The sequence below is a fragment of the Tribolium castaneum genome, chromosome 2 (genome assembly GCF_031307605.1).
Source record: "Tribolium castaneum strain GA2 chromosome 2, icTriCast1.1, whole genome shotgun sequence".
Lineage (NCBI taxonomy): Eukaryota > Metazoa > Arthropoda > Insecta > Coleoptera > Tenebrionidae > Tribolium > Tribolium castaneum.
The window spans coordinates 23,186,818-23,208,840 of NC_087395.1; the positions used below are offsets into that span (position 1 = coordinate 23,186,818).

Genomic DNA, 22,023 nt, shown 5'->3' on the forward strand with positions numbered 1-22,023 from the left:
TCTTAAAGCAGCTATCTTGACGTCTCAGTATAGTTTTTTAAGATCTGTTGTCTTAAAAATTAATAATAAATCACGAAAGACTTCTAGTCTTAAAAAATCTTAAAACAAAAAATTAAAATTATGTAAGAACGTTGCTAAAAAGTGTATCTAGTTGTCTTTGACATCAAACATTAGGTAAAAAAAAATTCAATCTTAAGAAGAAAATTATGTCTCAAAAAATCTGAGTTCTTAAAACAACTATCTTAACGTCTCAGTATAATTTTTAAGACCTGTTTAAAAAAATTAATGATCTGTTGTATTAAAAATTAATAATAAATCACAAAAGACTACTAGTTTAAAAAAATTTGAAACAAAAAATTAAAATTATGTAACCTAGTTGTCTTTGACATCAAACACTAGGTAAAAAAAATTCAATCTTAAAAAAAATAGATCTTAAAAAATCTGAGTTCTTAAAACAGCTATCTTGACGTCTCAGTATGGTTTTTTTAAGATCTGTTTAAAAAATTTAGTGAACTGTCTTAAAAATTAATAATAAATCACGAAAGACTATTAGTTTAAAAAAAAATCTTGAAACAAAAAATTAAAATTATGTAAGAACGTCGCTAAAAAGTGTATCTAGTTGTCTTTGACACCAAACAATAGGTAAAAAAAATTCAATCTTAAGAAAAAAATTAATCTCAAAAAATCTGAGTTCTTAAAACAGCTATCTTGACGTCTCAATATGTTTTTTAAGATCTGTTTAAAAAATTTTATGAAATGTTGTCTTAAAAATTAATAATAAATTACGAAAGACTACTAGTTTAAAAAACCTTCAAACAAAAAAAAATATGTAAGAACGTCGCTAAAAAGTGTATCTAGTTGTCTTTGACATCAAACATTAGGTAAAAAAAATAAAATCTTAAGAAAAAAATTAGATCTCAAAAAATCTGAGTTCTTAAAACAGATATCTTGACGTCTCAGTATAGTTTTTTAAGATCTGTTTAAAAAAATTAATGAACTGTTGCATTAAAATTAATAATAAATCACAAAAGACTACTAGTTTAAAAAAATCTTGAAACAAAAAATTAAAATTATGTAAGCTAGTTGTCTTTGACATCAAACAATAGCTAAAAAAATTCAATTTTAAGAAAAAAATTATATCTCAAAAAATTTGAGTTCTTAAAACAGCTATCTTGACGTCTCAGTATAGTTTTTTAAGATCTATTTAAAAAATGTAGTGAATTGTTGTCTTAAAAATTAATAATAAATCACGAAAGACTACTAGTTTAAAAAAATCTTGAAACAAAAAATTAAAATTATGTAAGAACGTCGCTAAAAGTGTACCTAGTTGTCTTTGACATCAAACATTAGGTTAAAAAAATTAAATCTTAAGAAAAAAATTAGATCTCAAAAAAACTGAGTTCTTAAAACAGTTATCTTGACGTCTCAGTATAGTGTTTTAAAATCTGTTTTAAAAATTTAGTGAACTATTGTCTTAAAAATTAATAATCTAAAAAGAGAAACTTAAAATCTAAAGAAAGAACACATTAAAAAAATAAATCAGCATATATTTTCAGAGTAAATGGTCTAGATCTAGACATTATACCTAATAATAGAATCCTTAAAAATTTAAATTCTGAAAAATAAATATCGAGGCTTAAAATCTTGTTTGAGTTTTTATAGTAGAAATCTTGACTAGTATTTAATAACGATAAATTATACACAAAACTTAAAAAATTAAATAAAAAAATAATAAATGAAATGAAAAAAAATATAAAAATGAAAAGAAAACTTTACAATTTTTTTTTAATTTTCTTTAATAGAAAAATTTAGAACATATCAATTTTAACAATTAAAAAAAAAACGAAAAATTCCGAAATAGGTAAATAAATAAATTTATGACTTTCCTTGTTTTGAACATATTTTCGGTATTCATCAAACAATAACTCAAAAGCTATTTTACATAAGTAACCCTATAGGGTTTATTATTGTTGAAAAGCTTTCTTAATAGTCTATTTTTCTCAAAAAAAAATCATGTTTTCCGAATGTTTGCGAAAAAATTGCAAACTAAAGCAAAAATTGAAAAAATCGTAATTAAAAAACTATTGGGAATTTAGCACTTTTCTCGACGACAATCGATTTCTTCAACTATTTTACATAAGACTACATTAAAATAGTTGTACTTTTTCAAATAGTCTTGCCGTAATCGACCTTTGAAAGGTGGGTGTGTGAAAATTTCAAATTTTCATATTGCATATTAAGCGTGATTCAAAGAATAAATGTTTCTTATTTCCTTCTGTTTCCTGTCCCGTGAACCGTGACAAAACTGGCCGTAAAAATAAAACAAAAAACGTGTCGTAAATATTTTATTTACAAATAAAGCTTTGACAACATGAGGTAGCTGGTAGTTAAAACCTAACAGTGCAATTCACACAAACACTAACATTTGTAAATTAACTAAAACTAAAATCACACTAAACCTACAACAAGTCCCCGCCTCCGCCACAAAATCGGCATCGAAATCCTCATCACTCTCCTCCTCCTTGAGTCGCACATCACACGAAGACGCTTCAAGAACGTGTTTATTTTTCTCCGGATTGCAATCAAAGCTCATGCACAAGCTGACATTCAGCTCTTGAAAAAACTGCTGCATGCTAATCAGCAGCTCGCAGTTCCAGCTATTATTATAAATAAAAATGTCCCGAATGTTCGGCATCTTGTTATACAGCAACTTGTAGTTCAAAACGGTCAGATTATTGTCGTTTATTCCCAAACTATACAAGGAATTTAAAGGCTCCAGTTTAACGTCGATGCTCAAATTCGTCAGTCGGTTCTGCTCCAGCCACAGCATGTTCAGTTTTCTCAAACTCTCGACGTGGCTCAAATCGAAATGCTTGAGATCGTTGCCGATCAGGTCCAGATTTTGGAGATTGTCCAGGCCAACGAAACCGTAACGCTTTACGGTTCTCAGCCGATTGTTCCCGAGATACAAATGCTTGAGATTAGTCAGGCCGTTAAACGCGCTAGTTTGGACCTCCACAAGGTTGTTGCGCCTCAACTGCAAGTCCACCAGGCTATTTAAAGGCTTGAAGTTGTACTGCGTCAGGAAGTTGATGCTGTTGTTGTTCAAATAGAGCGCGTTTAAATTGCTCAAATTTGCAAACGCGAACGAATCGATCGAAATAATGCGATTGTGCTCCAAATAGAGCAACAGGAGATTTGGCAAATACTTGAAAACGTAGCCTTCCAGCCGCTCAAGGCGGTTATGGCTGAGGTACAAGTGCCGCAAATTCGACAAACCCTTGAAAGCGTCCGGCTGGATGTAGAAAACCGTGTTGTGGTTCAGATTCAACAAATCCAAATTTGCCAACTCGCTGAATAAGTTATTTGTTAAAATCCTGAGACTGTTGTGACTCAAATCGACTTGTGTCACGCGGGTCAAGTTCGTGAAGCTTTCAGGGTCCAAGTCGCTGATTGAATTGTTCCGCAAATTGACAATTTTCAAAAATTTCATTTTGACAAAGGCGTGCCCTTTTATTGTAACAATTTGGGACGAAATTAGGTACAAATAATTAATACTGTTTTTGGTGAAATTGAACGTGGTACCGTCTAGCGTGTTCAAGGTACAGTTCTCGCAAGTGAACCAATGCGTTTTGCTCAAAATAAAGTCGTTGTTTCTCAAAAGTGAGGTCGAAGCGTTGGAACAAATCAGCTCCTCGCCCCCTAAAGGACTCGTCCGTTTCCGGCAGGACTTTGCCGAGTCCAGACTTAGCCCTACTTTAAAAATGATAATACTGGTCATTGCGAAGATCCATTTACCCATCGTACTGCAAGAAAAGTGTAAAGTGAGTTGCCTACGTCCTGTGGTCGTAATTTCGTTACCAAAACGGGTTTGGGAAAAAGTACAACGTAGTACCAAGGCACTAGACGAAATTTTCGCTTTAATTGTTCCATCAACAAGCGTTTTCACGCTTGAATTGCAACAATCGAAAACTTGGTTCGGCCTTTTCGGTCATGTGTGCAGCCACTTACCTTAGGAACTTAAATTTGTACTGTGGCTCGGAAAGGTGAAACAATCACATAGTTTTTGCACTAAAACAGGCCCATTTTTCCGCAGCAGACGCTCACAATACCTATTAATGCAACTGTGCAGTTACCGTTTCAAAACTCCGGTTCGCTTTAACGTGTCCGTGGGTCTGTGGTAAAAATCCAGCAAGGCCAAGTCTCTGCCTCGCTGTGAACAACACAGAGAAATTCACCGCTTTTTCCGCTCGCGATGGGAAAATTGACAATTTTCACACGATTTATCGCGTCATGTCATTAAGAATGTGGAAGTATAAAAATAAATCAAAGCTCGGGATGGAATAATAAGACAAGGCATAATTTAAATGTCCTGCTTCTCGGTATTATATCATCGCCTGTTGGCTTGAGGTGCATTTAAACGATTGTAGATACAGGTAAGGAATCCAACCCTTCCTGGAAAAAATAACTCGGGCTAATCGGAGAGAAATTATTTACTGCAAACGCCCTAATTGACCAGAATGATTGTCTCACAAAAATTATTAGGTGGCTTCCAACAATTTGTAACTATTCACCAATTAACGGTTTAATTATACGCCCACTCGAAGAACCGATAAACAATTGTTGATTTGCACAAGTTTTTAAATGCTAATGTGGCAGTTACACAAATTAGCGTTTTACACGCTTCGCCTTGTTCGACAAGCTATTAATTGCTGAAATTTGATGTTGTGTCCTGCACAGTGTAATAATAATAAATATTCAATTTTATTGAGTAAAAGTCTCAGCTTGCTAATTGTGTTACGTGGAGTGAATTTTACTGTTACCTTGTGTGTTTTTTTCCATGTAAATTAGTAAAAAATAGTATAATGGGAGTTGCTTTGTCTATTTTTGCTAAAAGCAGTCACTAATTTCATAACATTTTTGACGTGGTTGCGTTACGTAACGCAAATCAATAGCTTATTTTCTAATTAAAGCACTATTTTTGTGATTTTTATTTATTGGGAACGAACGTTACGTAAACCTCATTGCTGTGTTAATTAATTTTGAATTACACCTGTATGATTGAGGATGAGCAGAAATACTGTTTTTGTTTTAATGCAAAAATCGATTCATTTCGAACAATAATGACAGTGAAGATGGTTAGTTGTAATGAGCAGAGCTTTATTACTCGCCAACTGAGTCTAATAACTTGCCTCTCACACTTTGTTGACAATAATACGTTAAGTAGGTAGATTTATTTTATTTTTCTTGAAAATGATCACGGTAAACCAGTAAATGAATGTATACTTTATGTTATAAGAAAATAATTATGTCTAATTAGAGTTGTAGATGTTATTTAACTGAAAGTCACTACGACTGGAGTCAGGAATTGTATTACAATTCAATAGTTGGTTCTAATGAGCTGCATTATTGAGTTTTTCTGTTTTTAGCTGTGTATCAGATAAGCTACTATTCCGTGTATTATTAAATTTTTGGAAGTTAGTGTTAATTTTTAAATCATATAGTAATTAGCATTTGCTAAAAAGGAGAAACGTTTAAAATGCATGATTTGTAAAAATTAATTAATTAATTTTTCAAAAAAAACCGTAGTTTTTTATTTAAATGGAATAAGGATACGTTTTTCTTTAAAATTTTGTTGTTCTTGTTATTAAACTGATTAACATGAATGAATAAATCATTATTATTTCAAGATTTTTTCAAATGGGATTTACCATGTAGGAAGAATCTGGTGTATCACTTGATACTTGGTACAAACTACTTTCTACAAGAAAATTGTTAAATTATTTGATAATCCAACAAAATGTGGGCAAAGAAGCAAAAAGGGCAAAAAATGCCACAATGCTTATGAAAACAGAAGTCATTATTTTAATTTTAACATGTAGATCCAATTAAAAATGAAGCAGTTTCTTTCCAACCATTTGAATAAATTGTGGTCAAAATGTAAATTGCAAAATAATGAATGAGTTGTTTAAATAATAAAATTATAAAGATTAAATTATGCAAAAATATGGTACTTTACTTTTTAAATTATAGGCCAAATTGACCGCTTTGTTGGCTTTTTAAAGATTTATCAATGGAAATAGAAAGACTAAATTTAGCTTTCCTCCAATTGTCCCCATTAAAAAATGTGTCTACAAAATACTGCTCTTTTAAAAATGAATTATTTTGTATCGTTCAATGTGTCTTTTTCAAAGAAGTCAGAAATTTGTTGAATTAATAAAAAAATCTCATTTTTTAAAGCCTTAAAAACAGTAGAATACATTCAAATGTAATTGCAAATCTTTTGAGAAAGTTGCAACTTCAATAAACTGAGTAGAAACAGTCCTACACTGCGCCTGTCCCATTAACATACCAGATGATTCACGTAAGATGGCGAGCCTTCTAAAGACAAAATGCAACCCAAAATACTTTGCTTTATAGTTCGTAAGCCTCGTCATTTGTCTCCTCTAACAAATAGTTTTGTAAATGAGTATTTTATTTATAAACACGTAAAAATGAATAACTTCGCATGGGCACTACATAAGTTGTCATAAAAGCCCACAAAGCAAGCGTTTTTAATACTTGAGTTCCTAATTTATTGTACATGTAACAGGAATTTCTTCTGACCTTTTGCACTGTAAAGGGTGTTATAAATAGATAATGGTATTGACATTTCGTTGTGTGTTGCAGGATAATATTTCTGCACTTTGCGCTTTATGAAAAAATACTGTCAATGTGACCTTTTTTCCATAATCTATACTATTGACAAATTCCGTTTGAGATAACTTTAGTGCTTGTGGTGTGTTTTAGTCAAGCCTGGGGCTTGTAATTTAGTGAAAAAAAAGTGTATGTAAGATGTAATTGGTGGTAACCCAGCTGTATGCAGCATTTGTAACTTGACATGACCGTAGTCCAGCTGTAGTCAGCTGTTCCCCGAGTCCGGTCCTGCGCAGAGAGTATCAGAAATGGTGGGGTCGCAAATGTTTGGAACTCCTGCAGCCATGTTTAGTAGAATTTCAGTTCGCATCGAACGGTTGTGAAAGTTGTGCATTGTGTGTCACAAATTTACAACTTATTTCCTTATTTTTATTTCCCCCTTGTTTTGCACCAAATCCTCGAAAGTAGCTTTCCGTTGCGCGTTCGTTTCCGTTGAAGAAAAAGGGCAAAATTAAAGTGTGGAGCAGTGCGTTAACATGACGGTGAAATTAAATTTAATTACAAGTTCTCTTTACAAGGACTCGAAATTAGCATTTTACCACCAAGTTCACTCGTAATTCGTCCAGTGACTCGTAATGAAACAAACTAGTGTCCTAGTGTAGGAAAGGAAAGTCGCCGTTTTCGCATAAGCCGACCGCAAGGATAACGAGTAGTCAAAAGGCTTTGTTAAAAAACCCGTCGACCGAGCCGAGTCCTGGTGCGGTGGTGGTGACTATCACGGGAGGGAAAAAACAGCGTCGAACTGGTGCAGTATTTGATGGCTGTGGTGGGCCCCAGCCGCCACTCAAGGGTGTCCATGTCCGTGTCCATGAGTCTGATGCAGGGTACCGCCGGCCCCACCGCCGGGGGGCAGCAAGGGGGCCTGCACGCGGCGCAGCCCTACTACCACCCCCAGCATGCAGCGGCCCCGGCGCACACCCAGGAGCAGGTCCAGCCGGACCGACCGATCGGATACGGAGCTTTCGGAGTCGTTTGGTGAGTCCAAAGCTCTTTGTTGCACGCTTGGGGAGCCGCCTGAGGGCGGTGGATGCGAGGGGCGAGCGAGACGCCAGCCCTCAAAGAGATTTTTAACGAATTGCCATGAGAACGCGCTCAGACACCCCACTGGGGAGGGGCCGACGCACAAATTGCATTAATTACGACGAAAAATCCGTATTGCTACAAGACGGTTTTCGGACACGTGACTGAGGCATTGGGCCTCAAGGTGAACAAAAGTCACACGTTTCGAATTATTCGCAAAATATTATTGTAATGGGGATAGTAAAAGGTTAAAAGCGTAAAAAGTGTGAAATTTTACAACGGCTTTCAGTTTATAATGCACACATAAACCTAATTATTTTTTATTTAATTAACTACTGTTAATGAGCTTTTGCACAAATGCAGTAAATTTTATCCTTTTAAAAAGCAGTGAGTGTTACGAAAGTAGCTCTGATGCTTAGCCACTTAAATTCGTTTTGACAAATGTACAGCTTTATTTACGAAAAAATTTAGCGAAATTTATTTTTTAAACTGTTCAGAATTGCGTTTCTTCAGAATTCCCAAATAACGCTAAAGTTTTTAACAACAATAAACAGTTATTCCACTTTATCTCAAGAGTCAGGTTTATTAAAAGTTTAAGTTTGTTCAAAAAAGGTACAAGAGTGATAATATTGATAATGATAGTTTGACAATTTGAGAAGAAATTATTAAAGGATTTTTGTTTAAATTTTAGTGCAAATTAGCCTAAAGTATATATTTTCACTATATCTCAAAAACTAATAATCGCAAAGAGCTCAGCTTTTGATATTAAATACTTTTTTTCCATGCCTGTGAATTTTTTCAGTATTTGAACAAGAAAAATTAACTTCGATGTTAATTTCCATTTCATGAAGTAAAAATGATACAAAGTGTTCTTTTACACACCGAATCACAATTAAAACATAAGTTTTAAATGCTAAGGCATTCCAGTGAATTTTGTTGGTTGCTGCAAATTATCAAAATTTTTAACGTGTTTTAAATGTATTTTCTGATAAAAAAAGTACGGCCAGGTCTAGAAGTTCAACAATGTATTATCAACTTGACAAACTTAAAAACTAAATTTTGAAAATCTAGTCTTCGTTTTTCCAAAAAAAATTTACGAGCAGGAATTCATTGCTGTAAAAAATATTTACTTATTGTGTCTTATAAGCAGAATTTATTTTAGGTGAAAACGAGATGTTATTTAAATAATGTTTTGGAGTTTTTTTTTAATTTAATTCTATCTTAATATTTGCCGTCAACAAATATTTTTCGTGCCACAAGTTTAAAAACAAAATTTTTGAAAGGCAATCTTCAAATCATTTTCTTTCGTATTAGAGTTCGGACTTTTAGCACAAAAATGTGGGAAATAAGTGCTAAAATAAGTTTGAAATTTACGCTAAATATGCTCAAAAATTGAAAATATGCCTAAAATTATACTCAAAACTTTAGAAAAAAAAAGCTTCAACACTGTTCAAAACAAAATTTACTTATCAAATGTTTTACAAAAGCATTCCTTTATGAAAACAAACTAATTAATACATGATCAAGTAATTGAAAGAAAAATTTCGAGAATAATTTTTTTCGAAATTCTATTTTGGTATTTTTAGAGTTAGTTATTAAAACATTTTTTTAAACGGCAATTTTTTTGGTAAAAGATTTTGCTCTAAAAATGACTTCTAATTCAAAAATAATGCCTTTAAACCAGTGCCTTTTTTTATATTAAATAATTAAAGTTGCATTCCGAGCTCATTATTACTCATTACTAAGATTTTCGGAACTTGACCGAATTTCATTCGGCATATTGACCAGAAAGTATCAAAATGACTAAAGTTTGAGTTCGAAAAATTAGAAATTTCTAAAATTATTAGATAATATTAAAGTAAAAAGACATCAGAAACTTGAAAATAACCAAAACTAGCATAAAAATAGCACAAAAAAAACGTCAAATTATCGATAAACAAATTTACACTTAAATTAACGTAAGAAGATTAAAAAAATAGTCTTCCCAGTTTATGTTTAAATATTTTGGAATTTTTAACGAAATTGAAACTCAAAAGCGAAAATTTTGACTGCTGGTGATTAAATTCATGATATTGAATGACCACCAGATTGAGCTAATTTTGAAAACAAAGCAGTTTTTCAGTTCCTTTATATATTTTTTTCGAAAATCGTACCCACTCATTTCTTTGAAGCTAATTCATTTTGAATGACTGAACACTGCACAAAAAACTCTTTTGTCGCAAAATAATTAAACATAAACCGAATGATGTATTTTGAAAGAAACCTTACGTACTAAAATTATTTTGAAAATTTCGATTGCATTATTCCTGGAATGGTTGTTTCGTTTTGAAATGAAAAAAATATGTTTTTCGCAGAAGTATTTTTCACTCTCGCTGCAACAATGAAAGCGCCGATTTGCAAAAGTCACGACAAAGTTGCCAAATTATTTTGATTACATGCTACACGAGTCCATCCCACTCTGTGGGTAATTTTAGACGTAACAGATAAAAATAACGTAAAACAAAAGCTATTTCCACACTGCAATAATTAAAAATATATTTTTTCTCCAACCTTGCGAATGTCGCAATGCATACTGTCGCCGAAGCTCTTTGAATAAATTAATTCAATTATCTGCAGCCATTCAAGATAATCAGTGTGAGCGTGCGATAAATTTTATGAATGATAATCACAATTTACGTCTTAATCTCTGGTCTATAGTTTTATCGAAACTATAAAATTGATTAATGAGGTCACAATGGTTCGAAAAACCTCTCCAGTGGGCGTCTGGCTATTTCGGTTCCGAATTACCTGTAATTAATCCACGTGCATACACCGATGTGCTTATCTTTCAAAGCATTTTTGACGTAAACAAAATTGTATGCAATAACTCCATCACCTGTCTGTACCGATTATGATTCAAAAATACGGTGTGTTTATGATCACTGCTCGTTTTCCACAACACACTGATAAATTATAATCAAGTTAAATTCCTGAAAGTTGGTGTTTATCCAATTATTTTTAGTGGAACTACAAGGCTAATCGATTCACACGTCGGGTGCCATGTACCATTTTTTGTAAACCGACGTTTTAGCGACGAAACTGTTATTTCAAACGAGAAATGTAAATATAGACTCCATAATAACGCGAGGTGAACGCTGACGCGTTTGGTAAAATCCTCACCTTGTCCCTGTGGCCACCACTTTTCCAAATCCACGTGTTAGAAGGGGAATTGCAAATTTCTTCGTAACGAGCGCATACAGCGCGACCCAAATGCTCATTGTTTCCTAAGTAGTCCACCTCATTGTTTTTTTAATCAAAAATTTTGGTAAACTCGCGGAAAATCAAGCGATTAGCGTTGTAAATCGTCATGACCGGCGGATAGGGTCATTAGCTCCGTGTTTGCATTTTAAGCAGCGGCGCCGCGTATCCAAATTTTTAACTCTTGGAATAGCTCGGCTTTCAATCGGTCGGAGCGTGTCCGTGAATCAAAACTTTACCTTAGCGTGCGCTTGATAAAGGACAGCCTTTATCTTCGTGCAGAACTATAAATATTTGGTTATACGAACAAAGACGGACCAAAATAAAACCACGTTGTCTCTGCGTGGGTCGATGGCCGAGGCTTTAAACAATACCTCAAATTTTGGTAATTGTCAAGCGGCCGCTGGGTTTACGACCCAGATAAGGAGATGAGCGCCTGTTTTAAATAGAAAGTCGGGCTTTTTTCGATGATCGAGAAAATCGCCACAAGAACAGGAATCGAATTAGTCACGGTTCAAATTCGGCAATTAAATTTGGGCCACTATCCAGTAATTGCGTACAAACCTTGAGCAGTGTTTGTCAACCGCTTGCCCATTGTTCCAGCTTTCCTAAGGCCGTACGTTTTTCATTTTATTACAGTCTAAAAGGTTGATGTTTTTCCGGTGCAAACTCGTCATATTTTCAAAATTTATTTGACTGGATGGTATTTGGTGTACACTTTTGCCAAGCGCAATTATCGTTATTCATGCTTTTGAAAGATTAATAAACTGACCAAAACCTCTAGTCAGTTGGAGTTGAGTAAGTAGTCATAAATTTTCCTTTATCGTAATACCCTCAATAAAGTGATCTGGAGGCCTTTGTTGCATGGTAGCTTAGAAAATGACTCCACTGATCAGAGTTATAAAGCAGTCGACTGTAAATGTCATGAATTATAAATTTTGCTTAAGCTGCCTTTAGGCCTCCGAGTTCAAGTTTTTAATTCCAAAGTAGGTAAAGTCGTTCCCTCTCTAAGGGAATTACCGAGCAATTATCGATTCTGAAACAGGATGAGAGCACGGCGAGATGACTCAGATTTACGTAACGTGGAAAATGTCGAAAAATTTGTGGCTAATTTGTTAACTTGGCTAAACAAACTAGCCAAATTCTTGGCTAATTTACTTGAAAGATAGAATGGAATTTCAATTAGCATTTTAATAATTGTCCAAGTTGTCAGAAGGTTGGTTTATAAACAAGATAAAACATCCATTGTTTCAATTATAGTAAAAGCTCTCCACAACGGACACCGATAGGGAATCTTAAATTGTCCGTTGTGGCGAGGTGTCCACTAATGGGAGGTGGGAAATTTATAGGTTTTGTTACGTTTCCACAAAAATGTCCGTTGTACAGAGGTGTCCGTTATTCGGAGGTGTTTAAAAAAAATTCATAACCTTAGTTTATTTAATAACTCCCGGTATTTCAGTTGATAGTTAAACCAAAAATATACTGGTTACCAATTTATTTCCAGGTTTGGCGTATTTCAGTGCTTGGTTCATCGGTTAGTTACCTAAGATTTTAACCAAGCACTGAAATACCGGGCGTAAAAAAAGATTTTAACCAAGCACTGAAATACCGGGCGTAAAAATTCACTCTAAGTTAAGACGGTTAGTTTGTCAACTAGCTAAAAAAATAGATATTGGGGCATTTTACGCGAAGCGGACAAGGAAAAAAAAATAACATCTTGAAATTCGGTTATATTCGGGCTAAATGTTCTCCTAGAAATACATAATAAATTTTTTGTATGACATTTATTTGTGAAGATATTGACTTCTAAAAATTTGACGAAATATGAGACACAGAGTTTTTGGAAGCTTTTATTCAAAAAACTAATGCATACCAAAATATCTAAAATTGTGCTTTATACAGGAAATTCTCTGTTCTTTTTGATTCTGAAATCAGATTTTCAATTTGAATTTTTTTTCGTGTAGAAAACCGGAAGTGAAGTTTCAAATTCGAATTTTAATAACTTGGACCATTTTTTTTTTAATTTATTTTGATTTCAAAAATAGCTTATAATATCTATTTAGCTCTATTTACTTTAAACAATTTTTAAAATAAAAATATTTAAAAAAAATGTCCAAATTACTAAAAGTCGAATTTGAAACTTCACTTTCGGTTTCCAATACGAAAAAAATTTCAAATTTGATTGTAGAGTTAAAAAGAACAGTGAATTTTTTGTATAAAACATCATTTTAAATATTTTGTTATATATTGTTTAATTAGAATAACAGTTTACAAAAACGTTATGCTTAATATTTGGTCAATTTTTAGAAGGCAATAACTTTTTAAATAAATCGCTCACAAAAAAATCATTACGTATTTACATTTCTGGTTGTCGCATTTTTTTGAGTTGTCCTCTACACGTGAAATGCCCCTATTTTGAGTTATGAAAGTATGATTTTAATATTAGCCATAGAATGTCTTAGAAAATTTATAAACTATCAAGTAAAGCCGCTATTTTAGTTGAAATTGGGTTTTCTATTAAAACAGCCAACGCTTTGGCTAGTTTACACATTAGCCTAACAGATCAATTAATCTCAGTCATCAAACGTTTGTTTAAAAGTTTATCCGCCCATGAAAGGATTATCCTTTTCCTTAAATAAATCGCAAATAAACCGTTCTTGTTATTATGCACTTTGTCGTTCCATTTCCATCCAGTGGTTATTTTTCCTGCGTTAGCAGAGTTAATTACAGATGATGGCATTATTCAGCGTAAGCTGATTTAATCAAATATAGTAAAAACCTCCATTGGAAGTAATTACACGTTGAGGAAATCGCGCCCACCCATCAAAACCGAATGACACGATCAATTAAACTATAAACACTTATTCGAGTATTAATACTCTTCGCTGTATTAGCAATTAATGGAAGTTGAGCGTGAGAGTAACTCGGTTGTGATTTTCACTAGGGTGAAAACTGATCACCGGAAGGAGTTCGTGTGGGATCAAAAATCTCTATAGAATCGAAGGTGCAAAGTTTAATATTTCACAGTGATTTGCGCACACACCTTGGGTGCGAATAATAATAATAAGCGCAAGATATGGTTGAATTTTTTCGAAAATCCTGAAACGGCCTTTTTATGATGTGGACTGGCCGTGCTGTCCTTGAATTAGACGACGATACTGTCCAATAACATCTCGTCTTGGGCTTTTTTTCCTCGCCGCCGACCATATAATCCTGTTTGTACGGTCGGTTTTGCAGAAAATATTTGACTAGTAGTTACCCACAATCCCATCCAGGTAGATTTTAGATCAGGTTCGGGACAAAGAAGTTGAACTAGCGGCCGGTTCTGAGAAGAGCAAGTGCTTGGAGCTAGAATCGGACATTTCACCTGCTCTTGTACGCCCTCAAAAAGCCCGTTTTTGCTTTAACGCAAAACTGTGTTAATAAATTCAATTAATTCCTGGTAGTAACAAGCAGGACATGCTGCAGTTGTTGTTGGTAAAAAGTAAAAAGTGATCTGGTGGGCTTGGAGCAAGAGAAAAAAGAACCTGAGGGCGCGTACGGGCGCAGCCAGCTGTTGTTTCAGGGCAGGTGGCTCCACATCTGTCTGATGGGAATGGGTTCGTAAGATGACCAAAGCACGCGAAGAAATGGTAAGACGGGAGCTTAATTGGTGAAAACGTGGTACCAGCACGTACATAGGGCTCGCTGGTATTTACTCGTGTTACGAGGATTTTTATCTTCACTTGATAATAATTAGGACTGGTTTGGTTGCATTTAGTAAATCATTGATAGTGAAGTGTTTAAGTCGAAAAAATTGCAATCATGATTAAAAACTGTAACAATGTCGCTGTAAAAAGTTTACGGCATTTGCAGTAAATAATGAAGTACTTTGTTTATCCTGTTTGTAGTGACTGTATTTATTTAACTGGGACATAAATCTATTTTTTGTAGCTCCAATGTCGAGGTATTAAATGCAATACTTTAGTTTCTGCCAAGTGGTTGTAAAAGCGAACTTTTCCATAAAATCTGCTTTACTTCAGTTCGTGTCGTTTTACCCATTAGATCGCACCAAACTCTGGCGATTTTGAAATTAAAAATAAACTTCAACTCACAGATAAAATACTGGATATTATTGTTTCTGCTATCTTGCAATGTTCTTAACGACAGTGTTCGAATTATAAATTGTGTTTTAAAGCACGAAATAACAATTTGATACGTCAGGTGATAGCAAAGCATTAAATATCAAACATGAGTAGATGGGAAAGGTTTTGGCTACCTTTTTTATTATCTGCTGCTTTGTTTATATTATTGTGAGTTTGTATATTTTCTTTCGTTACGTGTTGGTTTAAAATAAACTTTACCATTCCTTTTTTTCAAAAAGCTCTTGCTTGGTTGTAATGTCTAGTAAAACAGTTCTAAATTCTAATCAAACTGATGTACAGGCGAACAAAGTGAAAATGACGCCTCAATAAACCAGTCCCTGCTGTGGATTGCAAATTAGTCGTAGTTCCAATATAAATTCCTTTATTCTTCGACACTGTCAAAATTTACGGTTTTTCTCCTGTGTAAGGAAGTTTTGACAACTGTTTGGCATTTCTCAGTACGAAACGTCAAATTATTTTTAACAAATTTAAAGCAATTTTAAGCCTTGCTAAGTCTATTTCGAAGAATAAAATGTTGTATTCAACTCGTTTTTGTGTAAATCGGTTCATTTATTTCGCCTCGTGGATGACAAACCACTCGTTTTCACTCGTGGTTTAAAAATCCACTCGTGAAATAAAGCGTCCGATTTACACTCAAACTCATTAAATAAATAACTATTAGAAGCCAGTTTTTAGAAAGCAAAAATAAAATTTAATTCAGAATTTATTTCGCATTGAAAAATGTCAAGATAAATGGAAACGTAAATTGTTAATAACCATGGAAAGACAACAGTTTTTTATGTTTATCTTTATTTTTTTATATTTGAAAATTATAATTTCCATATAATTACTTTGACAAATCTATCATCAATTTATTCAAATGTAATTTGTTCCCACGTCCAACCTAAGAAAAAAGTTTGACTTGTTACTACATAAATTGGAACTATTTACTAACAATTGTAATTTTATAACAAATAGTTTCGAATAATTACATAAAATTTCAGAAAATATTTACTTATAATTTTTATAAATCATTGACAATATTATTGTTACAGATGAAATCAAAAAAATACATTAATAGTAATTTGTCTTTATTTGTCAACTTCATCCGATTAATGCATAATTTTCTTTAAGAAATTGTTTTTATTTAAAAAACTGGACGTTTTCAATTAATTAACTTGACGTTTGTCAAACAAGTGGCAACTGCTTGCGGTTATAAAGATCCTCATAGCAGGGGCTGGTCGTTTTGACTTTGTGCGACTGTACATCCTTCAATTTGTTCGATATTTGATTCTAATTTTTTTGACAAAACATTTTTTTCTATTAAATTTACCTACAAATAGATGATAATGTTAACGGAATATTTACATTTTGAAAAAAAAAATAAAGTCGGGAGGTTTTCTCGTTAATAAACTAAGACATCGTACACTTTGGAACTAGATGCCTCATTTTTTGTGTGATTTCCTGTCAAAAGACGTTGCCAAAATGTAAAAATTAAAGAGTATATTTTGAGTAATTTAAGAAAATTGAGTAATTTTTTGGTGAAGCCACGAAGGGGCCGGCACCCTGCCGCAGCAGTGCTCAGTAGTCGATACTGCGTTGTGGATGCTCAGTAGTCACTGAGCTTCCGCCTTTGTCTGCAGTATAAATAATTCCGCTGCAGATGTCGTCCAATCTCGTTGGTCAGTTTCCCCTTTTAATTAGAGGCAATTTCGTAATAATCGTTGGGAAAAATCGCAATTCCGATCACTTTGTCGTCTAATTAAAGAGCAAAGTTTTGAAACGGTGGAGCTTTGCGACGCCGGTTTCGTGACGTCACTTGAAACGTTGGGGTGTCCTGGATCGATGCTACTTGATGAGGAAGGGAAGGGGTTCATGATCATAATGCTGCCTGATAATGCTACAATTAGGGGAGGGGTTTTTACACATGTAGCATCTCGTTTGAATAACGCTTTTTCGCCATTATTCAACGGTTTTTTCCCGTGTGTATCAACAAGTCAATTATTGACGATTGTTGAGCGATGGTGATTTTGTGTATGAGGCTTTTATGTGTGCATCATTACGGAATTTGGGTCGTTTCGTGTAACACCACGTTTTCCGCTTTCGTTTTAAATGCTAGCAGTAGCTAATTGGTACATAAATTAATCGGGCGATTTTTGTCGATCTGGAGCCACAGTGACTCGCATGCAGAAAAATCGCTGTTTTAATTTCCACACGAGCAAGGAAGATGTGGCAGGCGACCTACTGGCACACTTTGACTTATGACACAACGTACGATTGCCTCAATGGTTACAGTTTTAACTCGTTGGTTCTACTTTTATTTTTATACTTTCCTCGTGTATTCCCATTGTTGGCTTTTAGGGCCAAGGTTAATTACTGACCTTTATACCGTTTCCGCAATCGAAGCGCATTTTTGATTCAACAGGTGATTTTCTTACGAAAATTTCTCGCAACTTTTAACCGTTGCACAGGTGAGACACTCACCTGTTTCAGTAAATTATACTCTGCATCCTTTTGCTACGAGACTGGCAACAGTTACAGCAAGGAAGTCTCCAGTCTCTTCCTTTTTTCCTCATCAAGGTTCAACTTACCGGTAATAATCCGAATACTGTTACATTACTGCCGATTTTTTAAAACTCAAAACTCGGATTAATCGAGTGGAGTTCCGTTAAACGGCACCGTAGCAATAATAATAATAATAATAATAATAATTTATTCGTCAAAACAGTTACAAAAGAACTTACAGACACGTCAGTATAACAAAAAACATACGTATACAAGTCAACAGCTCAACATACAAAGTTGTAAATAATAAGACAATACAGACAATATTTAAATGTTAAAAACAGTGACCTACAATTTAAATTTTAACAAATATATCTACTGGTTTCAATGAATACTTAGTTATATAGTAATATTTGACGTAAGAAATTCAGTGATGGAATAAAATACATTATCTTTAAGATAGTTTTTGACTGTTTGCTTAAATTGTTTGTGTTGCAAGAGTTTGGTCTCGCGTTTGAGTTTATTAAATATATTTAGATTTAAACAATTTTTTTCTGTTGTTACATGGTTGTGTTTCGTCGTAACCAAGAGATGAGCTCCTCTTGTATTGTAACCATGCAGTTCACCATGAGTTTGAAAATTATTTGAATGATGGGTTTCAATTAAAGTAGAATAAATAAACATTGAGGGTAACGACATTATTTGAAATTTGTGAAACCAAGGTCTACAGCTTTCGCGTTGTGTTATCCCAGCTAAAATTCTCACTGCTTTTTTCTGAAGTTTAAATACTCTTATTGAGTGACATGAATTTCCCCAAAGAAGGATTCCGTAACTGAGAACACTGTGTATTAGTGAAAAATAGGTGGTAACTAGATTGTTAAAGTTGAGTACCTTTTTAAGTTGTCGAAGTACAAACAGTTGGCTCGAGATCTTTCTGCACAAATAGTCAATATGATAATTCCATTTTAAACCATCATCAACTATTAAACCTAAAAGTTTCACTTGGACGCCCCTTATATGATTGTTGTTAAACGAAAAGATAATTTTTTGAGTTTTATCTTTGTTCAATTTCAGACAATTATTGTTGAACCACTGTTCTGCTTTACGCAATCCATCTTCAAATTGAAGATTGATTTCATTACGATTTTTTGAAGCAAAGAGTAGCGTTGCGTCATCAGCATACAAAATATTTTTAATAGGTGATAAGTGAGCAGACAAATCATTTATATAAATGATAAACAATAGCGGTCCAAGTACGGATCCTTGGGGTACGCCATGTTCAATTTTCCCTATATTGGAGTATTTGTTGTTTGAGAGTACCATTTGTTTTCGATTCTGAAGATAAGATTCAAAGAATTTTAATGGCGTACCCCTTATACCGTAATGCTCTAGCTTTTGTAAAAGAATAGAGTGAGACACGCAGTCAAAAGCCCTACTAAGGTCGCACAAAACTGCACCTATTGCATGTCCCCCATCCAAACATTCAACTACGTGTTCCACCATATCTCGAAGAGCAGTGATTGTGCAACGGCCTTTTCTGAAACCGAATTGACTGTTACTTAGTAGATTATATTTTTCAAAAAATCGAATTAATCTTTCTTTCACTAAGATTTCAATAATTTTGCCTAAAATGGGAATGATTGCAATGGGCCTATAGTTTTCAACGTTCATTTTATTACCTTTTTTAAAAATTGGGATGATTTTGCTACATTTTAGTTTATTGGGAAAAACTCCTGAAACAAAACATTTGTTTATAAGCTCCGTTAAGAAGGGGGTTACTATAAACTCGGAAGATTTAAGTATTGAGGAATCTAGGTCATATATATCACAGCATTTCGAATTATTTAGTTTATTAATAACATTGCTGACTTCCTTTTGTGACACCGGTTCTAAAAAAAATGATTGTGTATTTATAGTACGATTGAAGGATTGACTAGTATTTGGAAATGAATTTGGTTGTATTGAGTTTACAATTTTTTCTGCTATAGAGCAAAAAAAGTTATTAAACTCATCACTGGAAATCTCGTTATTAATTCTGTGTGGATTACAATTTCTTTCAAAATTTATTAGCTTCCATATATCCCTGGATTTATTAACTGAATTTTTTAGAAACTGATTATAAGCATTTTTTTTGGTCGTTGCAATATTTTTTTTATATTGTGAATGCAAACTTTTATAAGCTTTAATATCAATGGGATCTTTAGACACGAGACTTACAGTTTTTAGTATTGAGACGTTATTTCTGAGGTTACGCAACTCATCAGAAAACCATTTTAGCGGAACATAGGAATCTTTACATTCTATCTCTTTATAGGGAAAAAATTTCTCAATCAAATAAGAGTATGTGTTAATTATAAAGTTAGTTGATTCTTCAACATCTTTCAATTGAAAATTTAAATTTACGGTTTCTAGCGCTTCAATAAAAAGCCTCATATTGCGGTTACTTTTATTACGGATTGTCACAGTGGTAGATCTTGGTTTTAGGGTATTTTTGTTAAATAATGTAATGTGTTGAGCATAGTGATCAGATAAGCAAGGATTAAATACCTCTGACTCATATAACCCATCATTTATATTTGTTAAAATATTATCAATGCAGCTCTCGGATGAAGAGCTAATTCTTGTCATGGTATCTATAGTAACTTTTAAACCATGAGACATTATTAGAGTTAGCAACTCTTTTAGTTTATTATTCGATTTATGCATTTTGAAGTCTATGTTAAAATCACCCATCAAAACAATATCTGTAGTTTTATTTTGAATATGATCTAGCAACAGACCAAGTTGCTCTAGAAATATATCTACATTGCCCAGACCAGACCTATACAAACATATAACAACAGTTTTTACCTCATTTAGATAGATCCCACTAAACTCTGCATCACACTCTATGGAGAAGCAAGAAAGATCCAAATGCTTGTTGTGTATCGCCGATAAGCCAAGAAATGGCATATGTCGCCGTTGCCTATAAATATTTAACTAGTGCATAGCTTCCGGCAGTAGAAAAAACTTTATGTAGGTATCTATAAACAATCTCACGCAACTATTCTCGGGTTTTTTGCGAAAGCGGAACGATTTTTGCTGACATAAACCACGATCTGTAACAATTTCCAACACCCAAAGTCGATCGAAAAGCCCAAAACTATTCCCACGCCTTACTTTTCGCTGTTGTTGATACTAAATCGACAAATAGTTGGTTTAAACGGTTTAGAGTCTGTTGATTAATTTACGTTCACAACTAGCGTAAAGTTGGCGATTTTCCGCACCAAAGGAATTCGTTTGAAGTCGGGAAAATGTTAAAAAGCACTTTTTCAGGCGACTTTCTCTTTTAACTTGCTACAGTTTTTAACATTATTGTTCAAACATTTGATCCTTCTAAATAATGAAAATGACATCATCATACACCAACACGAAGCCGTATCGACGACTGTCAACCAAGAAACGTTAACCCATGTCGATAACAATGAATAGTTTAGATAGCCTAATTCGATTGTATTAGCGAAGACTTAATTTCCCCTGGATGTTTTGGACGCGTTTTTGTTTAATCCAAGTGCGAGTAATTGTTTATCTCGCTTGCAGACGCCGCAGTAGCGATTAGGGCACAATTTCGGGGGTAGCAACCCTTGCTCCTTTATGCGGAGTCTGGTCGCCCCTGCACCAACCCCAATTTTTTATTACTATCGCAGATATCGATCGCACTTTCCAGGTTTGCGTCGTTGTGTGTGTGGATAACAAAAAGACCTGGTGGCATTGGTCGAGCAAGACGTTAAGGTCGCTGAACGCAAACATCTCCGAGCCGGTCTAGAATATAATTATACACTTTTAATATCCACATCCGAGTCAGAAAAGCATAATCTCGAGTTATTCCGCGAGTCATGGAACACGTACGCGATACTATGCAAAACTAATTTCATATTCAAAGTTATTCGCTGAGAAAAGTCCGAGTCCTGGCGGAGGCACGTGCTCACGGTGTCCTTTGACAGGACGAAAACGAAAGGTCACCGAAAAGTGGGCGCGTTTTTATTCCGGCGGCGTTCGGATAAAAGTGCATTGCTAATTTAGAGCAACTTTTGATCAATATTGGGAGAGGCGACGTTTATTTATTATCTGTAGTGTGGACGAACTTTGATTCATATAACTGGTGTGTTGAGCGACTCGATTAGCTTTTAATTACAATAAAAGTATTGGGTAATTAGTGGGAAAAAATGCAGTGAAAGGTGATTCGGGCTTTTTCGCCGGTTTGGTTTGGCGTTGATTGGCTTTTTCTGTAATTATTCGTTTAGTAATAATCGGGTTGAGCACATTGGTGCTATTTCTTTCTCGAACTGGAAGCATTATTGATAAAGTTGTGATAATATCAACACAAAACTCAAAAATCAAAAGACCCAACTACTTTCGTCACATTTATTTTTTTCTTTTTTTGTTTTGTGCTGAATATAAA

The 22,023-nt window shown here is 33.9% G+C and overlaps 2 protein-coding genes across 9 annotated transcripts in view; one reads left to right on the plus strand and one right to left on the minus strand.

Annotated features, from left to right (window-relative positions):
* Positions 1 to 2,332: 2,332 nt before the first annotated feature.
* LOC103314309 (insulin-like growth factor-binding protein complex acid labile subunit) lies at positions 2,333 to 5,414 on the minus strand. The gene is made up of 2 exons (XM_008199983.3): positions 4,012 to 5,414; positions 2,333 to 3,806 (listed from the first exon to the last, which is right to left on the minus strand). The coding sequence occupies exon 2, from the start codon at positions 3,800 to 3,802 to the stop codon at positions 2,408 to 2,410; it is 1,395 nt and encodes a 464-aa protein (XP_008198205.1). The 5' UTR covers positions 3,803 to 3,806; positions 4,012 to 5,414; the 3' UTR covers positions 2,333 to 2,407.
* Positions 5,415 to 6,775: 1,361 nt separating this feature from the next.
* Positions 6,776 to 22,023, plus strand: part of nmo (nemo) — a 34,685-nt gene continuing 19,437 nt past the window's right edge. For 4 of the 8 annotated variants that reach the window (XR_010333237.1, XR_511652.3, XR_010333238.1 and 1 more), the window contains exon 1: positions 6,802 to 7,671. Coding sequence is in view for 5 of the 8 variants with exons in the window: in XM_008199987.3 (XP_008198209.1) it covers positions 7,454 to 7,671 (218 nt within the window). In the remaining 3 variants the exon portion in view is untranslated. Of the gene's footprint in view, positions 7,672 to 22,023 lie in introns of all 8 variants that reach the window. The other 4 variants (XM_008199985.3, XM_064355197.1, XM_965960.5 and 1 more) reach the window with 4 other exon arrangements.

Bases quoted from the DNA above. Each gene is read 5' to 3' on its own strand.
- LOC103314309 (XM_008199983.3), bottom strand. From the start codon at position 3,802: ATGGGTAAATGGATCTTCGCAATGACCAGTATTATCATTTTTAAAGTA.